The sequence below is a fragment of the Pimephales promelas genome, chromosome 18 (genome assembly GCF_988280905.1).
Source record: "Pimephales promelas chromosome 18, fPimPro1.hap1.1, whole genome shotgun sequence".
NCBI classification, from domain to species: Eukaryota; Metazoa; Chordata; class Actinopteri; order Cypriniformes; family Leuciscidae; genus Pimephales; species Pimephales promelas.
In genome coordinates this window covers 4,036,607-4,055,772 of record NC_142786.1, presented here as the reverse complement: position 1 = coordinate 4,055,772, position 19,166 = coordinate 4,036,607, and the positions used below count along the sequence as shown (strand labels likewise).

General features: G+C 36.9%; 1 protein-coding gene across 2 annotated transcripts in view; it reads left to right on the top strand.

Moving 5' to 3' along the window:
* khdrbs3 (KH domain containing, RNA binding, signal transduction associated 3) overlaps positions 1-14,716 on the top strand; it is a 151,048-nt gene extending 136,332 nt beyond the window's left edge. Inside the window, exons 8-11 of one of the 2 annotated variants that reach the window (XR_016147298.1) lie at positions 4,692-4,750; positions 9,219-9,340; positions 11,720-11,780; positions 13,965-14,716. Coding sequence is in view for 1 of the 2 variants with exons in the window: in XM_089122786.1 (XP_088978912.1) it covers positions 4,692-4,750; positions 9,219-9,310 (151 nt within the window). In the remaining variant the exon portion in view is untranslated. Of the gene's footprint in view, positions 1-4,691; positions 4,751-9,218; positions 10,762-11,719; positions 11,781-13,964 lie in introns of those variants that run through there. The other variant, XM_089122786.1, reaches the window with a different exon arrangement.
* Positions 14,717-19,166: the final 4,450 nt, after the last annotated feature.

The window sequence follows — 19,166 nt, the reverse complement described above, 5'->3', positions numbered from 1 at the left end:
ACATCTGGGATCTTCTTTTTATTTTATTTTATTTTATTTTTTTATTTTATTTTTTACCTGCACATAAACTTATGTTTTAAAATACCCCCCAATTATTAATTTAATTTTAATTTAATTTTATTTAATTTAATTTTATTTTATTTTTACCTGCACATATACTTATGTTTTAAAATACCCCCCCCCCCCAATTATTAATTTAATTTAATTTTATTTTATTTTTCCTGCACATATACTTATGTTTTAAAATAACCCTCAATTTTTTATTCTGATTTAATTTAATTAGTTTTTTCATTTGATTTATTTTTATTCTGATTTAATTTAATTTATTACTTATGTTTTGAAATACCCCCAATTTTTAATTTAATTTAATTTAATTTAATTTTTCCTGTACATATACTTATGTTTTAAAATAACCCTCAATTTTTTATTCTGATTTAATTTAATTAGTTTTTTTATTTGATTTATTTTTATTCTGATTTAATTTAATTTATTACTTATGTTTTGAAATACCCCCCAATTTTTTTAATTTAATTTAATTTAATTTAATTTAATTTAATTTAATTTAATTTAATTTAATTTAATTTAATTTAATTTAATTTAATTTAATTTAATTTAATTTAATTTAATTTAATTTAATTTACCTGCACGTATACTTATGTTTTAAAATACCCCCCCCAATTTTTAAATTAATTTATTCAATTAATTTAATTTATTTATATTTACCTGCACATAGACTAGCACATTTTAAAATACCCCCCAATTTTTATTCATTTAATTGTATGTATGCATTTATTTTTTAATTGACATACTAATTCATATTCAATCAATTGACATACATTTTTTAAAACGATGATTGAAATAATATATTTATAACTCTGCTCTAAAAATTCAACTAGTAAGTACTCCAAAGCATGTTTGATACAGGTAACACAAAAATGCAGCGTACCTGATAACTCCATTAAATCTCCTCAGAGGAGTGAAATGTTCCTCTGGGTGATTGTAGTTCATTCGACAGCGTGTTTGCAGTGTTTACACGTGTGTGTTGCTAATTGGAGGAATTGGACTGTGTGTGACTTTAATGCATAATCATTTCTGTTAACACTCTACCTCGACTGGGGCAAGCTGAACAGGGTAATTGAGTAGAACAGAACAAACTCGGCTCTGGAGGAGAGGGAGAGAGACGAATTAAGGAAGGAAAGAATATTGACGATGTGTCAGAGACGAAATTAAAGGTGTCTAACTAGGTTTGAACTCCAAGCTGGTGTTCAGATTGGTGAGAAGAGGTTCTTTGTGGTGTGAAACAGCAGAGAGAGATGCATCTGGCAGCAGGTTGTGAAGTTGACTGATGCATTACTGAACACAAAAGCTTTAGGTCTCTTCAATTTCACCTTCATGCGCGGTGGAGATGGGTAATTTCATCACACATGTGATATAAAGCCAGTCCTCCCAGCCCTCACGAGGTTCCTGAGCTTGTGTGTTGGAATCTGAGGAGAATAGTGACCCTAGTTGTGCTCCATGCATGCAATCCCAGCAGAAGCCTCTCTCTCATCCTCATATCTTCTTGTCCCTGGTGTGCAGACACATTTTGAGCGTGAAACTAACAGTAACAGCAGGCTAGCGATAGGCGCCTCTGTGTGAGCTTTGACGCAGGATTTCCTCTCTGCATAACAGTTTAGGAAAACCAAAAACACTCTTTTCTCAGCCACTGAAGGTTGATTGTCGTATGTGTGAGTATCTCTTGAGGGAATGAAAATCTCAGAGATTTTCATTGCTAATAATATTTTAAAAACATTTAAATTGTCTTACAAATATGTGATTGTGGGCTATTATATCCAGGATCACTCCTTAAAGGATGTCGGTTTTATTATACATTTTATTTTATTTTAATGTAAATTTCACATTCATAAATGCAAGTTTCTCTTTTTATGGTACTTGAAAAAGAGATCAAAATGTATGTAGATGTGATGTCAAAATCTAAAAATAGTAAAGCAATTAAAGTGATTAATATATGCTCATCATTTTCACATAATATAATATAATTTCACATATATAATAGTTTCACAAATATAATTAATGATGCTGATATATAAAGTATACTCTATGTATTTATATTGCATTAGAATACGCTTTGGAATTGATAAATGTATAATGTATATCCGTTGGTAAACTGATATTTATGTACCCTCTCATTCTTTTTATTTTTTATTTTAATTATTATTTATTTATTTTTTTCTGTTCTTGTTGAGGCATGTGAAATATGTTGTATGAGAAATTACAATGTACATGCTACTTGATGTTCACAATAAAGCATTAAAAAAAATCTCTTGAGGGGAGGAGTCAATAATATTATGATTGGAATAAGGGGAGGGGTTTTGACAGTATGATTGGAATAGGTTCCCCGTGTTTCCCACAGGATTTTGAGAGACGACCCAGAGGAAACATGTATTGCTCAGTATGCGCTTCCTAAAACTTAGGAGAAATAAGAGTAGACACAACTGAGATATGAGAAAGGTCTAATCATGAGAACATTTTTATTGTCTTGCTTTGATCTCTTTTAAAACATATTTTCAGAGATAGCTTTTTTCATGATATTGTTTTTTTTTGGTCTCGAATGAGAAGCTAAAGGGACCCAAACTCACGCTGTCCTCGATGTCCATGTGCCATCCACAAGACTAATGGCCCTATCATACACTCGGCGCAATGTGGTGCTGTTTTTTTGCTAGTTTCAGCCTGAAGCAGTTATCATTTTCACGTCCACGTTGCTTAAATAACAAATGTATTTGCGCCCATGGGCTGCCAAAATAAAGTGTTAGCAGATGTTAAGCTGACAGTCTACTAATTATGGTTGGGTATCGAGAATCGAGTATCGATTGGAATCGGGACTAACTTTTCGTTTTTCCCGGAATCGTTCAAAAGTTAAAATTTTGATTCCTAGTTTCGATATTCACAGTCCGCCGAGCGGAAGAAGAAACCGCTGAACAACACCAACGAAGAAGCGTCTACCGGAAGTGTTGGCATAACCGCGCGAGTCGAACATGAGTACCTTACGTCGGCGGTCCAAAGTGTGGCTTCACTTTTCTAAAAATAACGAAATCTCGGCAAAATGCAAAATTCGTGACAAGTATTTGTGACAGAAGGAGTATTTCCTTCAGAAAGGCCGTTGGTTAGCAAGGTTAGCTAAACTTTTTTGACCCTGACTCTTAAAAGAATCGAAATCGAGAATCGTTAGGAACCGGAATCGAAACAAGGAATCGGAATCAGAATCAGAATCGTTCAAATTCAAACGATACCCAACCCTACTACTAATACTCTAATGAGAGTTAGTTGAAAAGTTACTTATAGTCAGTAGAATGTCTAAAGTGGACTATCGAAATAAAGTGTTACCAAAGATTTAAAAGGAGTTACTATAGAAATGATATGAGGAGTAGGGTTGGGTATCGAGAATCGAGTATCGATTGGAATCGGGACTAACTTTTAGTTTTTCCCGGAATCGTTCAAAAGTTAAAATTTCGATTCCTAGTTTCGATATTCACAGTCCGCCGAGCGGAAGAAGAAACCGCTGAACAACACCAACGAAGAAGCGTCTACCGGAAGTGTTGGCATAACCACGCGAGTCGAACATGAGTAGCTTACGTTGGCGGTCCAAAATGTGGCTTCACTTTTCTAAAAATAACGAAATCTCGGCAAAATACAAAATTCGTGACAAGTATTTGTGACAGAAGGAGTATTTCCTTCAGAAAGGCCGTTGGTTAGCAAGGTTAGCTAAACTTTTTTGACCCTGCCTCTTATAAGAATCGAAATCGAGAATCGTTAGGAACCGGAATCGAAACAAGGAATCAGAATCGGAATCAGAATCGTTCAAATTCAAACGATACCCAACCCTAATGAGGAGTTATTGAAATTAAGGAAGTTTCTATAGAAATAATGGGAGGAATAATACGTAATTATTATACGACACAAGGTCTAAATCTGAAGAATACTCCCTGGTGGAAGGTGAGATCATTTTTTTTTTTTTTTTTTTTTCAGTAATGCTTCTATTTCTTGTAGCACCATCCATACTGATGGGAGGCCAGTGGAATTATGGGAGCATGAACGTTAGCAGTCAGCTGTGATTGGCACTGGACAGCTCAGCTGAGGGGCCTATGGGAGAAAAACTCAATTTGGAGGCAGAAAGGGAACAGAGACCCAGGAGCAAAACTTCTAAAATGCAGCAATAAAAGGCAGGCGCACCGCAAATCTGTTCGGAAAATAGCTTCTCCGATGGGTTATTCTGCTTCATGTGCCTGCTGAGATGTTGCTTTGTCAATTTAAATAGGGAGCAACTAGTGTCATAAAAGCAGACACATACCTTGAACTTTCACCATCTTTCTCTCACTTTGGTCCTGTCTGTCTTTAGTTTGTTGGATATTGCAGCACACAAAAATACAACAGTTACTTTAGCAGACCAACCTGAAATGAGTCAAACATGACACATTATCAAACATCATATGTAGGTACAATTATCTACGCACACACATACCTTGAACGTTCACCACCTTTCACTTTCGTTCAAATAAATGCACGTACAAACACACAGTGTCAATAGAAATATCTTTAGTTTTTTCTTGACAATGGATCGATAAAATGGATCAGCCAGTCAGCGAGCGTTCATTTTATTTTGCTCAATAATTGTCTCTCGTTTCTTTCCACAGCTCAGAAGATTATTACGAATACAGCCATGGTATCAGTGCAGAATCATATGACTCTTACGGTAAGTGTCTTTTATTTCTTCTCAATGCAGTTTTATAATCACATGATTTCTGATTTCCACTCTAATGCAATGAAACAATGCTGTCTATTTTAAAATAAGAGGAACCATGAGTCTTCTTTTGCCTATAGCACGCTCGGCTCCTGCTGTACTGTTGTTATAAATGCTGCTGGCATTGGCAGTATCTATACAACGACATAGAATTTATTTGAACAGACAGTTACAATGAATGTAAACAGGAGATGGGTTTGGATGCAGCGAAAGAATCAAAATAAGTTTGCGGTTATGAACAATGTCGGTACAGAAAAGCATGAATATGGCAGAGATATCTAGAAAAGAATTGCAATGCTCTGGAATTGCTGATGTTGCTGTTGTAAGCTCATTGTCCCCGCCAAAAAAGATTAGATGTGCCATTATGTTTCTCAGCAGCTAGAATATTAATGTGTGTGTGCTTTTTGTGCAGACTGAAGCGTTTGTGTGAATTTTTGTAGAATTTATAAATGATATTGTAACAGAATCAACTTACCATATAGTTCCCAAACTTCATTTTGTGTTTTTTTATTGTTTTATTTTGGGCACTAGTATTTTCCTTTAAACGATTAGTGTGTGCGCGTACGTGCGTGATATGAAGAAGGTCAAAGTGGAAACCTTTACCATATCGCATATCATAATTGTTTTTGCTACTTTCCAAATTTCTTAAAGGGCAATTCCACCGGTGGAGACATGAATATATTGAAAGTGGGTCATATATGTTGTAGAATAATATCATACATTTCTAATTTGGGTTCTTCTTGGCCGATAAAAGGCCGAAAATGACTTTTTAGTGCTTGTGGATAGTAGACAACAATTCCCATAGTGCATTGCAATGCTCAGCTCCACAGGCCACTCCCACTCTTTCGCCTATCAATGTAGACTAGAGTTGAGCTATTGCCTGGAAATCATTTCATACGATGAAATCAGATAATACGCGCTAATATGCGTCAAGGCGGTGCCCGCGCCATCAGCCAATGAATTGGCGTGATTCTATATGGGCTTCAGACAATCGCCACGCTTACTCTGACGTGTAATTTTACACATGAAATGCAGCCAAACCTTGGAGCGTTTTGTCTTCGGCATCTTAATTAATCCCCTCGCTATCAGACGTCTCGCAGATTGATAACGGCTCCCTGATGCCGCAAATTAGTTAAAATTTTCCGGAATCTAGAGCGAGCGAGCAAGAGCGAGACAGATCAGACTGCTCCAAACCGTATAGTACACGTATGAGGGAGAGAGCGAGAGACTTTGCGTGCGGACACAGAAGCTGCGGCCGAAATCGAATACTTCCCTACTATATAGTATGCAAAAAACAGTACGCGAGCAGAGTAGTATGTCCGAAATCATAGAATTCGAAAAACAGTAGGCAAAAAATTCCCGGTTGACCAACTACTTCCGGCGAGATTCTGAAGTGCGCATACGATGGACACTTTACTATCCCATGATGTCACGGGAGAGGAGTTGTTGTCGTTATATTTGAAAATGGCGGAAATCGGCTGTAACGTTAGGAGATAAACACAGACACACATGCGTAGCTTGATTCATTCAAGTTTATTTATCGATGGTAATATCACAAGCAAATGTTCATCATAGGGGTTGTGTGTGTTTTTTTTTAGGTAAAATTTATTAGGTAAATAAACGTTATTTGAGAAATTCCGCAAAAGGCGTGATCTATGAGCAGCTGACCGACACCTCCTCTTGATTGTCGGCTCGGACGACGTAAAAACGTAAAAACATGAAAACAGAAAGCAGAACTAAAAAAAGCGCGAAGTTGGTGCAGTCAGTGGAATGGGCTCTTTAAATTTTCGCACTGTTGTTACACAACGTACGTCACGCGACAACAACATAAGTCAATAGCGTACGACAATACGACAATAGCGTACGTCACGCGACAACAACATTGCGCATGTAGTACGTCCGGGCTCATTCATACTACCCGTATTCATACTATATAGAACGTACTTTTTTAACGGTCACAAAGTACGTTCTTATTTAAAACAGTACCTACTCGCATAGTACGTGATTTCGGACGCAGGCACCGAAATTTTAATTCTTATTCGGTCTGGTTATTACTGTCTACGTCGGAACCGGTTCCCTATTGCCACCGCGTTTCGCTATCCATAATGTGTCTGTCTGCGTATTCAGTAGCTTCGTTCATATTTTCAAAAAGCTTCTGCCGGTGAAATCAAACGCACTGGCACTGATCTGTGATTGGTCTGTTAGCACATTAGGCCCAGCCCCCTATGGGCGGGTTTGAAAGGGTGGGATCTAGTGCTTGTAGACTTTACAGAAATCTTCCTCCTACAATGACGTAAAGTGACGATTTTTGCGTCATTGTAGGAGGAAATAAAAAAATGTAAATAGCAGATTTCTCTCGTCTCAGGGGAAAATGAGAGAGTGTTGCACGACCATTCGATAGTATGACTGGGTTTCTAACAATGGAAATCTTCATGCAAATGTGTGGAGTGTCCCTTTAAATAATAGATTTTCTTTTTATTTCATGTTATGTTAAGCCAGAACTTTATGTTGGTTTGAGAAAGACTGACCAAAATGTTTGAAGAAGATTTAATAGCTTCAATAGTCAGAATGTTTAAAGTTTAAAGTAGTTATAAGTTTGCATAAGTAGATTTAGACTTATTAGAGTTCCAACACAGCAAACACAATGTTGCCCACTTACCCCTATATAGTTAGTTATTTGTCATTTTCCAGTCAGTTTTCACTTTGCAACCACATTTGAAACACAATTCTACACACATACACAATCCATAACACTCAAGTTAACACTCTCCATGTGGTACAAAACACAGGCAGCTTGACAGTTCAAAGAAGAACTTCCTATTATCTGGCTGATACACATCCTTATTCTTTCTAAACGCAAGGACAGTGCGCGTGAACCCTTTTCTTGAAGCTAGCGCGGGCTAACCTGAGATTGACAGCTCTCTAATTAAAGATTATTGGCTATGGCTCCCATTCTGAAAAACGAGTGATTTAAGAGAAACGGCCTTTGTGCCTTTCTGTCCCTAAAAAGAACTGAAAACGAGCAAGATCACACAAAAGCTGCCGTCGATAGCGCTCTCGATCATCGACGCGGACGCTGGTGAATGAGCTGTGCTGTTACGCTAATGGCGGCGGTAACCTCTCGCCTGAGGGCACTCCGCTAAACCCCTTTCAAGTGGCTATTTGATCCTCTGGTGCAATTAAAGTTGTTTTGTTCTTTCTGAGGTGAAGGACAAAAGGAGGATGGTTTGGGGACGTTTGTCTTTGATTGTCAGTGTTAGTTGGGCTAAATGATCAGAGATCCCATGAGCACAGAGAGGAAGACAGCGGATGGTGTCGTGACTCTGGGGATTTGTTACTTTAAAGATTGGTGTTGTTCTGTAAAAGTCGCATTTGAAGGTGGTTTGGATTGCTGCATGTTCCACAATTACAAATCACTGCCAGGGTCCCAGTCGGTTCCTGTTTAACACAAACTTACAAGGAAATTACACTTTACTGGTGTCGAAGCATGCCCAAGGTCACATCTAACCCTAAAAATGCATTTTATTTTTTTTTAATTTATGTATAAGATATGCTCCTTAGAGAAATTTAAGCTTATTTTTAGGGAAAAAAAGTATTATATTTTATAATTTTTATTAAATATTGACAATTTAACCACATTTCCCCCGTTCACATGTCAATGAATCCATAAATTATTATTTTTTTATATTTATAACTATAATTTCAAAATCATACAGTATATATATATACTACAATAAGTCAAGTAAAATATTGTAATTTAATATTACAATAAAATTAAATATAATTATAAATATAATTCTTATATGTTGTAAAATATGCTTAATTTTCCTAATGCTTTCTTTTCATTTTTATTTTGGGGTGAAATATGATCCAGCTTTAAATGTATATTTTTATTATTTCAACAAAACAATCACAACAAAACAGCAGTGTTCATAAGTTCTGATGGGAGAGTTGAAAAAGTAATAAAACTGAGTAAACATTAACATATAAAAATAAATCCGGGGCGTGTTCTTGACACGTTGCCCCTTTTTCATAACACTGGTAATATTTTCACCTCATTTAAAACTCTTGTTTTTTCTTTAAAGCTTATTTTCACGTCAGTAGTTGGAAATTCAAAGTAGTCCATTAAGATGCAAATCATTGTTGTTTTAAATGTGACTTTTGATGTGCGTTATCACGTCTTCTTTCTGCACACGTTTCATTGTACGTTTACGTAGACAATCATCGCACAAACTTATTTAATTCACCAAAATACATTTGTGCAAGCTCTCAAACTGTGACGCAGAAAGAAACTTATCTTTCAAATGTTGTTCAGTGTTTTATGAGCATGTTTCACAACAGAATGCTCGAATTTCTAACAAGAGCTAAAGGACTTTCACTAATAAACCTCCTGACCTCTGCTCTTTGTCTCCCTCTTCAGGCCCGGAGGAATGGGCAAACAACCGCAACAAGGCGCCACCAGCAAGGACAAGCAAAGGAGCGTACAGAGAGAAGCCGTATTCCCGGTTCTGACCAGCTACAGTCCTTCGTGTGCCCTCCCAAGTAATGGATTTTCTATGGACTCTATTTCCTTTTTTTGCAAATAAAATCAACCAAAACGACAAAAATAGAAAATTGAAGAAGTTGATGGGTAAAACTGACATGGAAGAGACCCCCACAAACGGAATATTACGGGATCACCGGATTATGTAGTTTAAATCAGAGAACCAATCAGAATTCAAATAGACTCACTTATGTCGGAGGGAGGCGGGCACTAGCAGTTGGGGGCGGAGTTATATGAGGTGTACGATGTTTAGAATTAGCAGGTCAGTTTTTTGTAGATACTTTTTTTTTCTTTTTTTTTTATTGATGGGTAATCAGCTTCAATGTGTCCCTTGTAAATTTGACCTTTCATGAAAATTAAGTAGGAAAAAAGTCAAAGAAAATCTCAGTGCACCTGTTGTTTTTCTTCTTTTCTCTTTTCTAAATGGAAGGTTCTTCAGCGTTAAAGGGCTTATAGGAGCATGTCGTAAGAAAAAAACAAAAAAAAACTGTGTGCAGTTTCATTTGCGATGAGAAAAGCCTGCATAGTTTGTCTGGTTTTTGTGTTGAGCGTTAAAACCCTTTAATGAGCTCTGTGGTAATAGGTGTTTTCTCCTAGCGAGCGATCTACTTTTAGACCTTCTCAGGAGCGTCTAAATCAACATTTCTTGACTATTACACGGCAACATGAATGTGGCTAAAACCCCCAATTCAATTTCCCAATTTGAGTTGATATATGATAGATTCCTTCAAGAAATACATCAAGGTAATGACGTTTCGGCACACTTTCCTGTGCAATTCTAATCCATTATAGCACATATAATCCTTTATACACTAAAGTTGGTTTGTCCATTAGTATGTCGTATAGCGTGGATGGGTTAAGAGCATTTAAAAACAAACGAAACGAGCATCGCTTGCGATAGTCGAAGAAATTTCAAGGGAATCCAGCAGTTTTGGGCACATTGTGTATCCTTTAAAGCTTGTTGTAATGCATTTTAAGTGCACAGCAAAGTGTTACTGGTCATTTCTAAACCAAATACTGTTGACTAAAGTTTAACTAGTACTCTTTTATAAAACTATTAAAAGTCTAATCAAATGTATGCTGAAGTTTAAAAGGTGATAGTAATGACAATTATTGTGGTACTGGTGGTGGCAGTTTAATACATTTCTGTTAAGAGCTATAATATTTGTAAGCTTGTGTAAGCCCTTTAATTCTCGTCTCAGTTGATTATAAAATAAACTTTTTGAAAGCAAAATTATCATTGTGTTTGAGAGCACATTTTGTCCTTGTTGACTTGGTTAAAACTGCATAATCTAAACTAATATCTGATGTGTGTTATCATTAAAACAAGTGTAACGTACGTTGGGGGAAAATCCTTTAAGCCCACATAAATGTGAAAATAAACCAAAAAGTCCTCCCTTAACTTTGTTGCAACCCCCCCCCCCCCCCCATAAAAAAAACCCCGAATCTGATGCATGTAACTATTTTGACAAGAATTCCCTTTGTAGAATTAAATTCAATTGCATCCAGCACAATTAAATTCATCTGTAATATACCATACCCAGCAGCTTGAAATAAATTTCCAATTATAAACCTACCTTATTATCTGTTATAATTCTTTCTACTTGAAAACACACGAGTCTCTTCTGTGGTAAAGCATTTGAAGTTAATTATCTACTAATATATCTTTAATCACACTCCTTTTACATAATTTATTACAAGACTATATAGATACGGTACTATTGCATCAGTAAGATGTTGCGCATGGAAAGTAATTCCACATTTATTGTCTTTCATATTCTAAGATTCAATAATGTAAGCAGTGGCTTTTTGAAACTTGGTTCTTTTTTGGGGATTTCTGCTTGCTGTTTTTGCTCTTTCTTCCCCCTTCCGGTCACATGACCGTCTCTATAGTCCACTAAACAGCCCGCCCCCACATGACCTCTAAATGACCCCAGCTGACCTCAGAGCTGATGAGGATGGCGGTAGCTGTATTTACAGGCCTTCGTTCCACAAGGTAAACAACCCGTCACAATCTAATCTCATCTAAACTAGCCCTTAAACTGGATAAAACAAAAACAAACCTGTTCATTTAAAGTTTTTCTTGGCTTACGTTTTTGCTGAGGAACTTAAATTAGAAGTAAAATTGTAAAAAGATTAATAAATAGCTGTAATATTGCTTTAACCAATCATTATTATCACCAATTATGTTTAAGAAGGAGCTAAACTTATATATTTGTATGTGTGCTATAGCTTTAAATAAATGAATGTTTAATATTATCATACTACTGTAAACCATTGCACATTAATGGTAACCTTCAGTTTGTTTGTGTCTTTTTGTTGTTGTTGGTTTTTATCAGTACAGCTTCAGGTTTTTATGTCTCTCTTTTCTTTTTCAGGTCACGATAGCCGAGCCTGAAGCCGTGAAACGCCACCGATGCTCTTCTCAGATTGTTTGGGGTGAGCTTGATATTTTGAAAAACTTCTTTTTGAACTGTTAATTGTGTGTGCGTGTGTGTTTGTGTGTGATATATACTGTATATACTATTCAAACTGTTAAAAATAGAAGTTTATTTGTTTAATTATTCAATTGAATGATTTTATTGATTGATATTGATTGATTGATTGACATGTGAAATTAAGGCAGTTCTGAAAGCGAAAGGGGGTCAAACACAGTATTAGTATGGTGTTCCTAATAATCCTTTAGGTGAGTGTGTGTGTGTGTGTGTGTGTATTATTCAGTTTGAATAGAGTATGTTTGTGTTTATGCATTATTTAAACTGTTGAAAATATTATTTGTTTATTTATTTATTCATTGATCAATTAATTGACTGAACTTTATCCACAAATTTTCCTTTGGCTTCTCATAAAAAAACAATTAAAACACAAACAATAATCATAATCATACAACATTTTAAAAACAACCACCCAAGACTCTAACAATTGATTACTTTCATTAAATAGTCTAATTGCTGCTAGTATAAAATAGTTTTACACTTTCTCAATTAAAAAAGTTAACAAAAAAATGCAATGCAAAAACAAAAAAAGACAGAAATGCATTTCAGTTCAGTCCCTTGTGAGGCAGCATTTCAGTTACTGGTTGAAAACAGATCTATGTAAACACCCTTACAACAAATAATGACACTCTTTTGCAGGACTATCTTGAGTAAACTGCCTTTCAGGGAACACAAGCACTTATTGCTTCCCTTAAAATACTCTCTAGGTGGTCTCTAGCGTTATTGTACACACAAATGATGGGTTTAATGTGTAAACTAACCGAAGTCGTCTGACAGTGATGATGAAAGCAAGAGTTCTATTAAGTGCGTCTGCTGTTAAATCCCCGCCTCGAGAGAGCAGACATGCTTTCCTCCGGCAACTGTCAAACAAGAGCTTCCCTGGCATGAGAGGATAAAGAGCTGAGCCGTCGGGAGAGCAGAGACGGGTAGAGATCTCATAGAGTAATCCTATCAGTGCGACTGCTCTCCGTGTCTGATGACTGCACTGAGTGCCACCCTCTGCCTCGACTCCCTGCCTCTCGTGATTTAGTGATGGTTTCGTCCGCAGGTTTCACTGGCCAAGGACCGCCCCAGAGGACGTCTGAGCGTCATGTTTAAGGGTTGTGAAAATCTAAAGTCCATATCCCTACGATAACAGAACGGCGTGCATCCACTAAGTGAATCATTCAAGAACGTTGTTGGAAGGCTTTCGTTTTTTCCATGAGGGGGTTCGGCTCCACGACTGCTTTGTTTCCTGACGGACCTTTAATGAACACGACACACACGGCTTTCAGATGACGTCATATAGGTGACGCCATATGACATTTCGTCGAAATATTACGCACATGGCACCCCGTTATGGGTATGTTTAGGTCTAGCGTCTCATATTGACGCTGAAGGATGCCAGTCACCTACAGTATATGACGCCTTGGGTTCTGCGTGTTATATTGACGCTAAAGGGTGCCATGTGCGTAGTATTTCGACGAAATGTCATATGGCGTGACCTATATGACGCCAAGGATAAGAACGGGCTCAAACTCCAGAAGTCTGTATATTTCCCATTTTTGTGTGCATTAGGGTCTGTTTACATATCACGTCTATTGCGCGCTCAAGTTCGTTATTTCAAATGTAGGCGCGGTATGCGCGTTCATAATGGAAGCGGCGGTTGCGGTGCGACACGCTCATTTTTTCCAAGCGCGCCTGCGCCGCATCAAGATAAAAACATCTCTACTTTTCAGAATGCCGCAAGCTCACCTTAAGCGCACAGTAGGTCACGTGACAAGAACCAACCGGAGCGCAACCGCCCTAGCATTTTGGAAAAAGGGAGAATGTGGCGCGGCCAGCGTTTTCTATGCGGTTTTAGGCGCTATATGTAAATTATACTTTAAAACCCAATGCATTTCTCCATAAATAAATGTTTGTAATTCATTTGAAATATTTAAATACGTTTTTTTTTGTGTGTGTCGGAGAACGGTTGAGTTTGCCGAAAAACAGAAGATAATTTGCTCTGGAATTTTTACTCAGGTTTTGTGAGAAAAACAGAGAGTTGGCAGATTTGGATGAAAAACTAGTCCCATCCGAATAGGCCTAAAAAGTGTGTTTCCCATTTGTTTTTATTCAACTTTTTCCTGTTTTTCTCTTGTTTTAGGGAGGTTTGGCTGCATCATCTGATCGTGAAAACTAAAACTGCACAGGCGCTACCGTAGAGAGCTTGTACTCGGCAAGAAAAGCACAATGAGCAGACTTAAAAAGTCCCTCGCGGCCCACAGAAGAAGCAAGACACTCCTCAGGGAAGACTTCGTTTCCACTGGAACTTTCCCGAAAAAGGCTTCTGAACGTCTACGAGGTCACAAAGCGCCACACTAAGAGCGTTAATGTGCCAATAACCGGCAGACGAGCGGTCCAGCCTCCTCTCGCTCAGGAAATGGTGCTCTCTGGTCCTCGGGGGAGGCCGTGCTGGGGAAATGGTGCTCTCACAGCTGTACGCTCCACATGCACTGAGGGTGAACCCACTTCTGTCTACAGACAGTCTTAGGGGTTATTGGGCCATGTGTCATGTGCTAACACATTAATACGGGAATTTACTCTTCTGACAGGAGCCGGAGAGAGAGAGAGAGTGAATATGTAAGCTAGATTTATCACACAAAAATGGGAAATGAGATATAATGCAATTTCTGTGTTAAGTTCATTATGAGGATGTCAAATGAATTCATCCTAATAAAGGGACCTTAATCTCAGCATCTGGCTTCCCATTAGCTCGTGTAATATTTTCAGTCAGGCCAGTATTATGATTTTTACTGTCCCCACCAAATTATCTATCTATCTATCTATCTATCTATCTATCTATCTATCTATCTATCTATCTATCTATCTATCTATCTATCTATCTATCTATCTATCTATCTATCTATCTATCTATCTATCTATCTATCCATCTATCCATCTATCCATCTATCCATCCATCTATCCATCCATCCATCCATCCAAACCTACCAATCCATCCATCCATCCATCCAAACCTATCCATCCATCCATCCATCCATCCAAACCTACCAATCCATCCATCCATCCAAACCTACCAATCCATCCATCCATCCATCCATCTATAAATGTAGTGTCACTTTCTTGCCACAGTTGCTTCAAGTATGAATTGTTATACAGTCATGCTTTCTAGGGTTGTAGGTGACAAGTCGAATTTGTCTTGTTTCATTTGACTGTCCCAATTATTATGTGTCCAAATTGTGTTTGATAATATCTTGGGGTGCTCACATTTGTTATTTGTGCATCCTCGCGCCTTACCTCCACTCTCTTATGCCGGTCCTGCCACAGACTGAGGCTTCTGCAATCCCATAAGATCATTACAAATCACACTGGGGTGCCTTTCTCGTACAACGATGTAACTCGCCGCTTCACTACCATAGTACTGCATCGTTGGAGAAATCAACTAGCTAGTCACGAGTCACGACTGTTTACCGAAACCCATTGTCGCAAAGTATCGTTCAACCACGTTGGTTTCACACGTGGTGCAGTAATAACTACTTTTAATGAAACTGTTTGAGATCCAATTAACGCTAGATTGTTATATATATAAATTACAGACATGTCATCTGAGGACTATTTCTAATTGTTCTCAGTTATTTTGCTTTATTACCAGACTCAATATTTGGCTCGTTCTTACATAGTAGAGCACGTTCGCACATGCGCACTCTTCAAAATCGGTACTTTCGGTACAATCGGTACAAAATCGGTATGGTAAATCTTTTGAAAAAGACTTTGTATGTATTCTAAATAAAAGGCACCGGTTATTCTGAATTTCAGCTTGCTTATTTTGCTCAAGATAAGGATTTATTACCTCCAAATGTGTTGCAATATAGAAACTATGCCTCTATGAGAGCTGTCGTTCAAACCTGTCGTTGCGAATGTTCGTTGGAACTATTGTTTCGGGAAACACCGACTATCCTGATAACAACGGAAATTGCGAGCATACTGTAGTTAGCTAACAATCTTTCGGGAAACGGACCCCAGTACGACTTGGATGTAATAAACTTGGGTTCGACATATATGTAGACTGTACAATGTCACCGATGTCACCTATGACGCAAGTTAGTTGAAGAATAAATGTCATCAGCATGCGCTAGTGGTAAACAAATGCAAGATGAATCACACTTTGCCAATCATGGTTTTGATGTGCGCTGAAAAAAGAGAAGGAATCGAAAGAGAAGAATATGGATGCAGTCGTGGCTAGGGAAAAGAGGCATGCAAAGGAAAACAATTTTGCCTTTTTGAGTTTTAGCACCATGTCGCGTTGATCAATACGCCATTTCATGTTGCATTTTTATTGACAAGTCAGTAGACGTAGGTCGTAGAATTAAACACACTTGAGGTGATCCTGCTAAATGTCACTTTCAGAAAATTATCACAGGCTATTTTTGGCCATAACAGCCATCTTTGAACCTCTCTCACTGTATGACGTTGGACACCATTTAGGATCCACAACCATATCGCCATGATAACACCTTTCGTCTGGGATACCCCGTGACGTTAGGATATGAGGGAACACTCTAAAAAATGCTGGGTTGTTTTAACCCAATTTTGGGTCAAATATGGACAAACTCAAACATTGGGTTAAATATGTCATTTAAAAATGTAACCCAATGCCTGGGTTTGTCCATATTTGACCCAAAATTGGGTTAAAACAACCCAGCATTTTTTAGAGTAAAGGATACACCTGTGTATGCTCGATCATGACTCCTCAGATGCCCTTAAAGATGGCTGAGTTTGATTGGAGGATTGGGGAGTGAAAAAACAATGAGCATCTTAGTATTGACAGGCACCCTTGGTGATTAAATATATATATATATATATATATATATATATACATGGCAACAGCTCACATATCTATAACATCCTGCAGTTTATGTCAAAACTGACCCTATTAACATTTACCATCCAATCAGTTCCTGCTGGATAAAAACAAGTCCTGCCCAAATTATATTCAAGTTGAGTGTTGTCTTGCTGTCGTTCAGAACCATGGACAGCGACCATCTCTCCACTGAGGACGACAATCTAAATGTAACCCATGCTAGTCTGATTATTTTTCATTCACTGGTTTGTTTGTTTTTTTCTCACTGTAAATAAAATCTGATTTTTTTAGTGATTACTACAACACATTTATATTTATTTAAAGTATTTATTTATTTAGGCCATTTGAGTTTTTTTTTTTTCTTTTCCCTGAGCTCCATCTATTGAATCATTCAGAAATCTGTGTGTTTTTAGTTGACCTGGAGCTGGATGCCCATATGAAACATATATTGTACATATTGATCAGATTCACTTAAGTGTTGTTGGCGACGATCACATAAGGGAGACTATAGTATGTTTTACTGCATGTTCACGTATCACCATAAACACGGGCTCGTTTTACTCTTCCTCTGGTTTCCATTGATCAGTGTGGATGTTCTTCACTTCTTCTGAAACAGATACAGTGGATGTGTACACCTTTCAACCTGTTAATGGTTTTATGTGGTCTCATAAAACATTGAAAAGTGAATTTGAGAATCATTGGGTGCACAGAGCACACATCCACATTGCAACAGCCCACATACAGTATCTATAACATCCCGCTGATAAAGTCAACATGAAATCAAAAGTGACTCTTTTTACATACATCCAATCAATTCCTTGATGAAATCAAGTCACATTATGCACATAAAATTGGTTATAAATGCCATTTCATGCTGACTTTGAGTCGATAAGATTGTTCTGGGTTTATTCCTATATACTACTCAAATAAAATCAAAATTTTTATCACGAACTAACTCATCTCATTCTTGTCTAGTCTAGTCTACTCTAGTTACACACTGTTCTTGAACTTTTATAAAGAGTTAATCTGTTGTCTGAGGAGTTGAGTGTAATTTAAAGGGGCCATGGTGTAGAATTCAGAAACTCTTATTAGCGACACCGGTGGCCGTTTAGTGAACTGCAGCCAGCAACTTATCGTTCGTCTCGCAGCCATGCAAATAACGTACAGCAATTTGTTTGTGGATAGTAGCCTAAAACATATCTGCAACATTTATCAAGCTCACAGATAATTGTGCGTGCATTTCTTAATCAATATGATTCTAAACTCATAGTAAAGTATACTACAAAAACCAGGTAAGTCCAGAATATGAATGCAAAGCGTTTCATTTGATGTTAAGCATTTTCCTCCCGAAACTCATTATAAGAATGCTAAATGTAGCTTAATGCATATTAGAATGCACCCCTTATTATGTCGAAATAATGAGATATTTATGCAAAAATAACGGCTTATGTCGAAATAACAAGATATTATGTCGAAATAACGAGATATGCCGAGATATTATATCGAAAGAACGACTTAAGTCAAAATAATGAGATATTTCGAAATAATGACTTATTAGGTCGAAATAACAGGATATGGTGAAATAACGACTTAAGTCGAAATAACAATATATGTTGAAATAACGACTTATTAAGTCGAAATAACAAGATATTATGTCGATATAACGACTTATTAAGTCAAAATAACGAGAACGTTTTCCGTACATTTCAACTTAAATGACAATAAACTGACTTAAAAAAATTTGTTCCTTTTTATTTTCCTGGCAAAAACGTCCAGGTTTTCATAGACAACCGAGGAAGTCTGGGAAGGTCTTGTTTTTAAATTTTTGTTACATTAATTTTAATTAGTACATGAAAATTCTTACATGCCCCTTTAACTCTTGAAGGAGTGCAACAAGTTCTTTGGTATATTTCATGTTTTACTGTTTTTTTTTTTCTTACGTACAGGACATTTTGTACATGTATGGCACTAATTTACCACTGGATTTATTTTCTTTTAAATTACACTATAAAAAATCAACTTCAATTATGTTAAACTGACTTGAAAAATTAGTTAAATCTTTATTTTATTTAAAATATATATATATTTTTATATATTTTTGTTGTCATAACATATTGATCATTTTTTTTTTACAGTGTATTTTTTATGGTGGCTGAAACTAAATTAATTTTCTGAAATTAATAGTGTGCGCAGCTTTTTAAAATGACCTAGCCACCTTTTTTTTTTCATTATGTCTATGTATCACACACTTACATTTATTTGCTTAATTAACTCAAAGTGTCTGTTGCTTTTCTCCTTTATTGAACCTCTGTGATCCACCTTAAAAGTTTCTTTATGTTCCTAAAAAGCTGCAATCTGCAAAGATCAATAAACCTTTGGTGGAGTGTTTGAAGCTGTTTTTCACAGGGTTTTAGGGCAGGCGCAGTGGTGCATGCGCACATTTAGCCAGCGGCCCGTCCTCTGTTTCAGTCCGAGGTCAGGATCAGG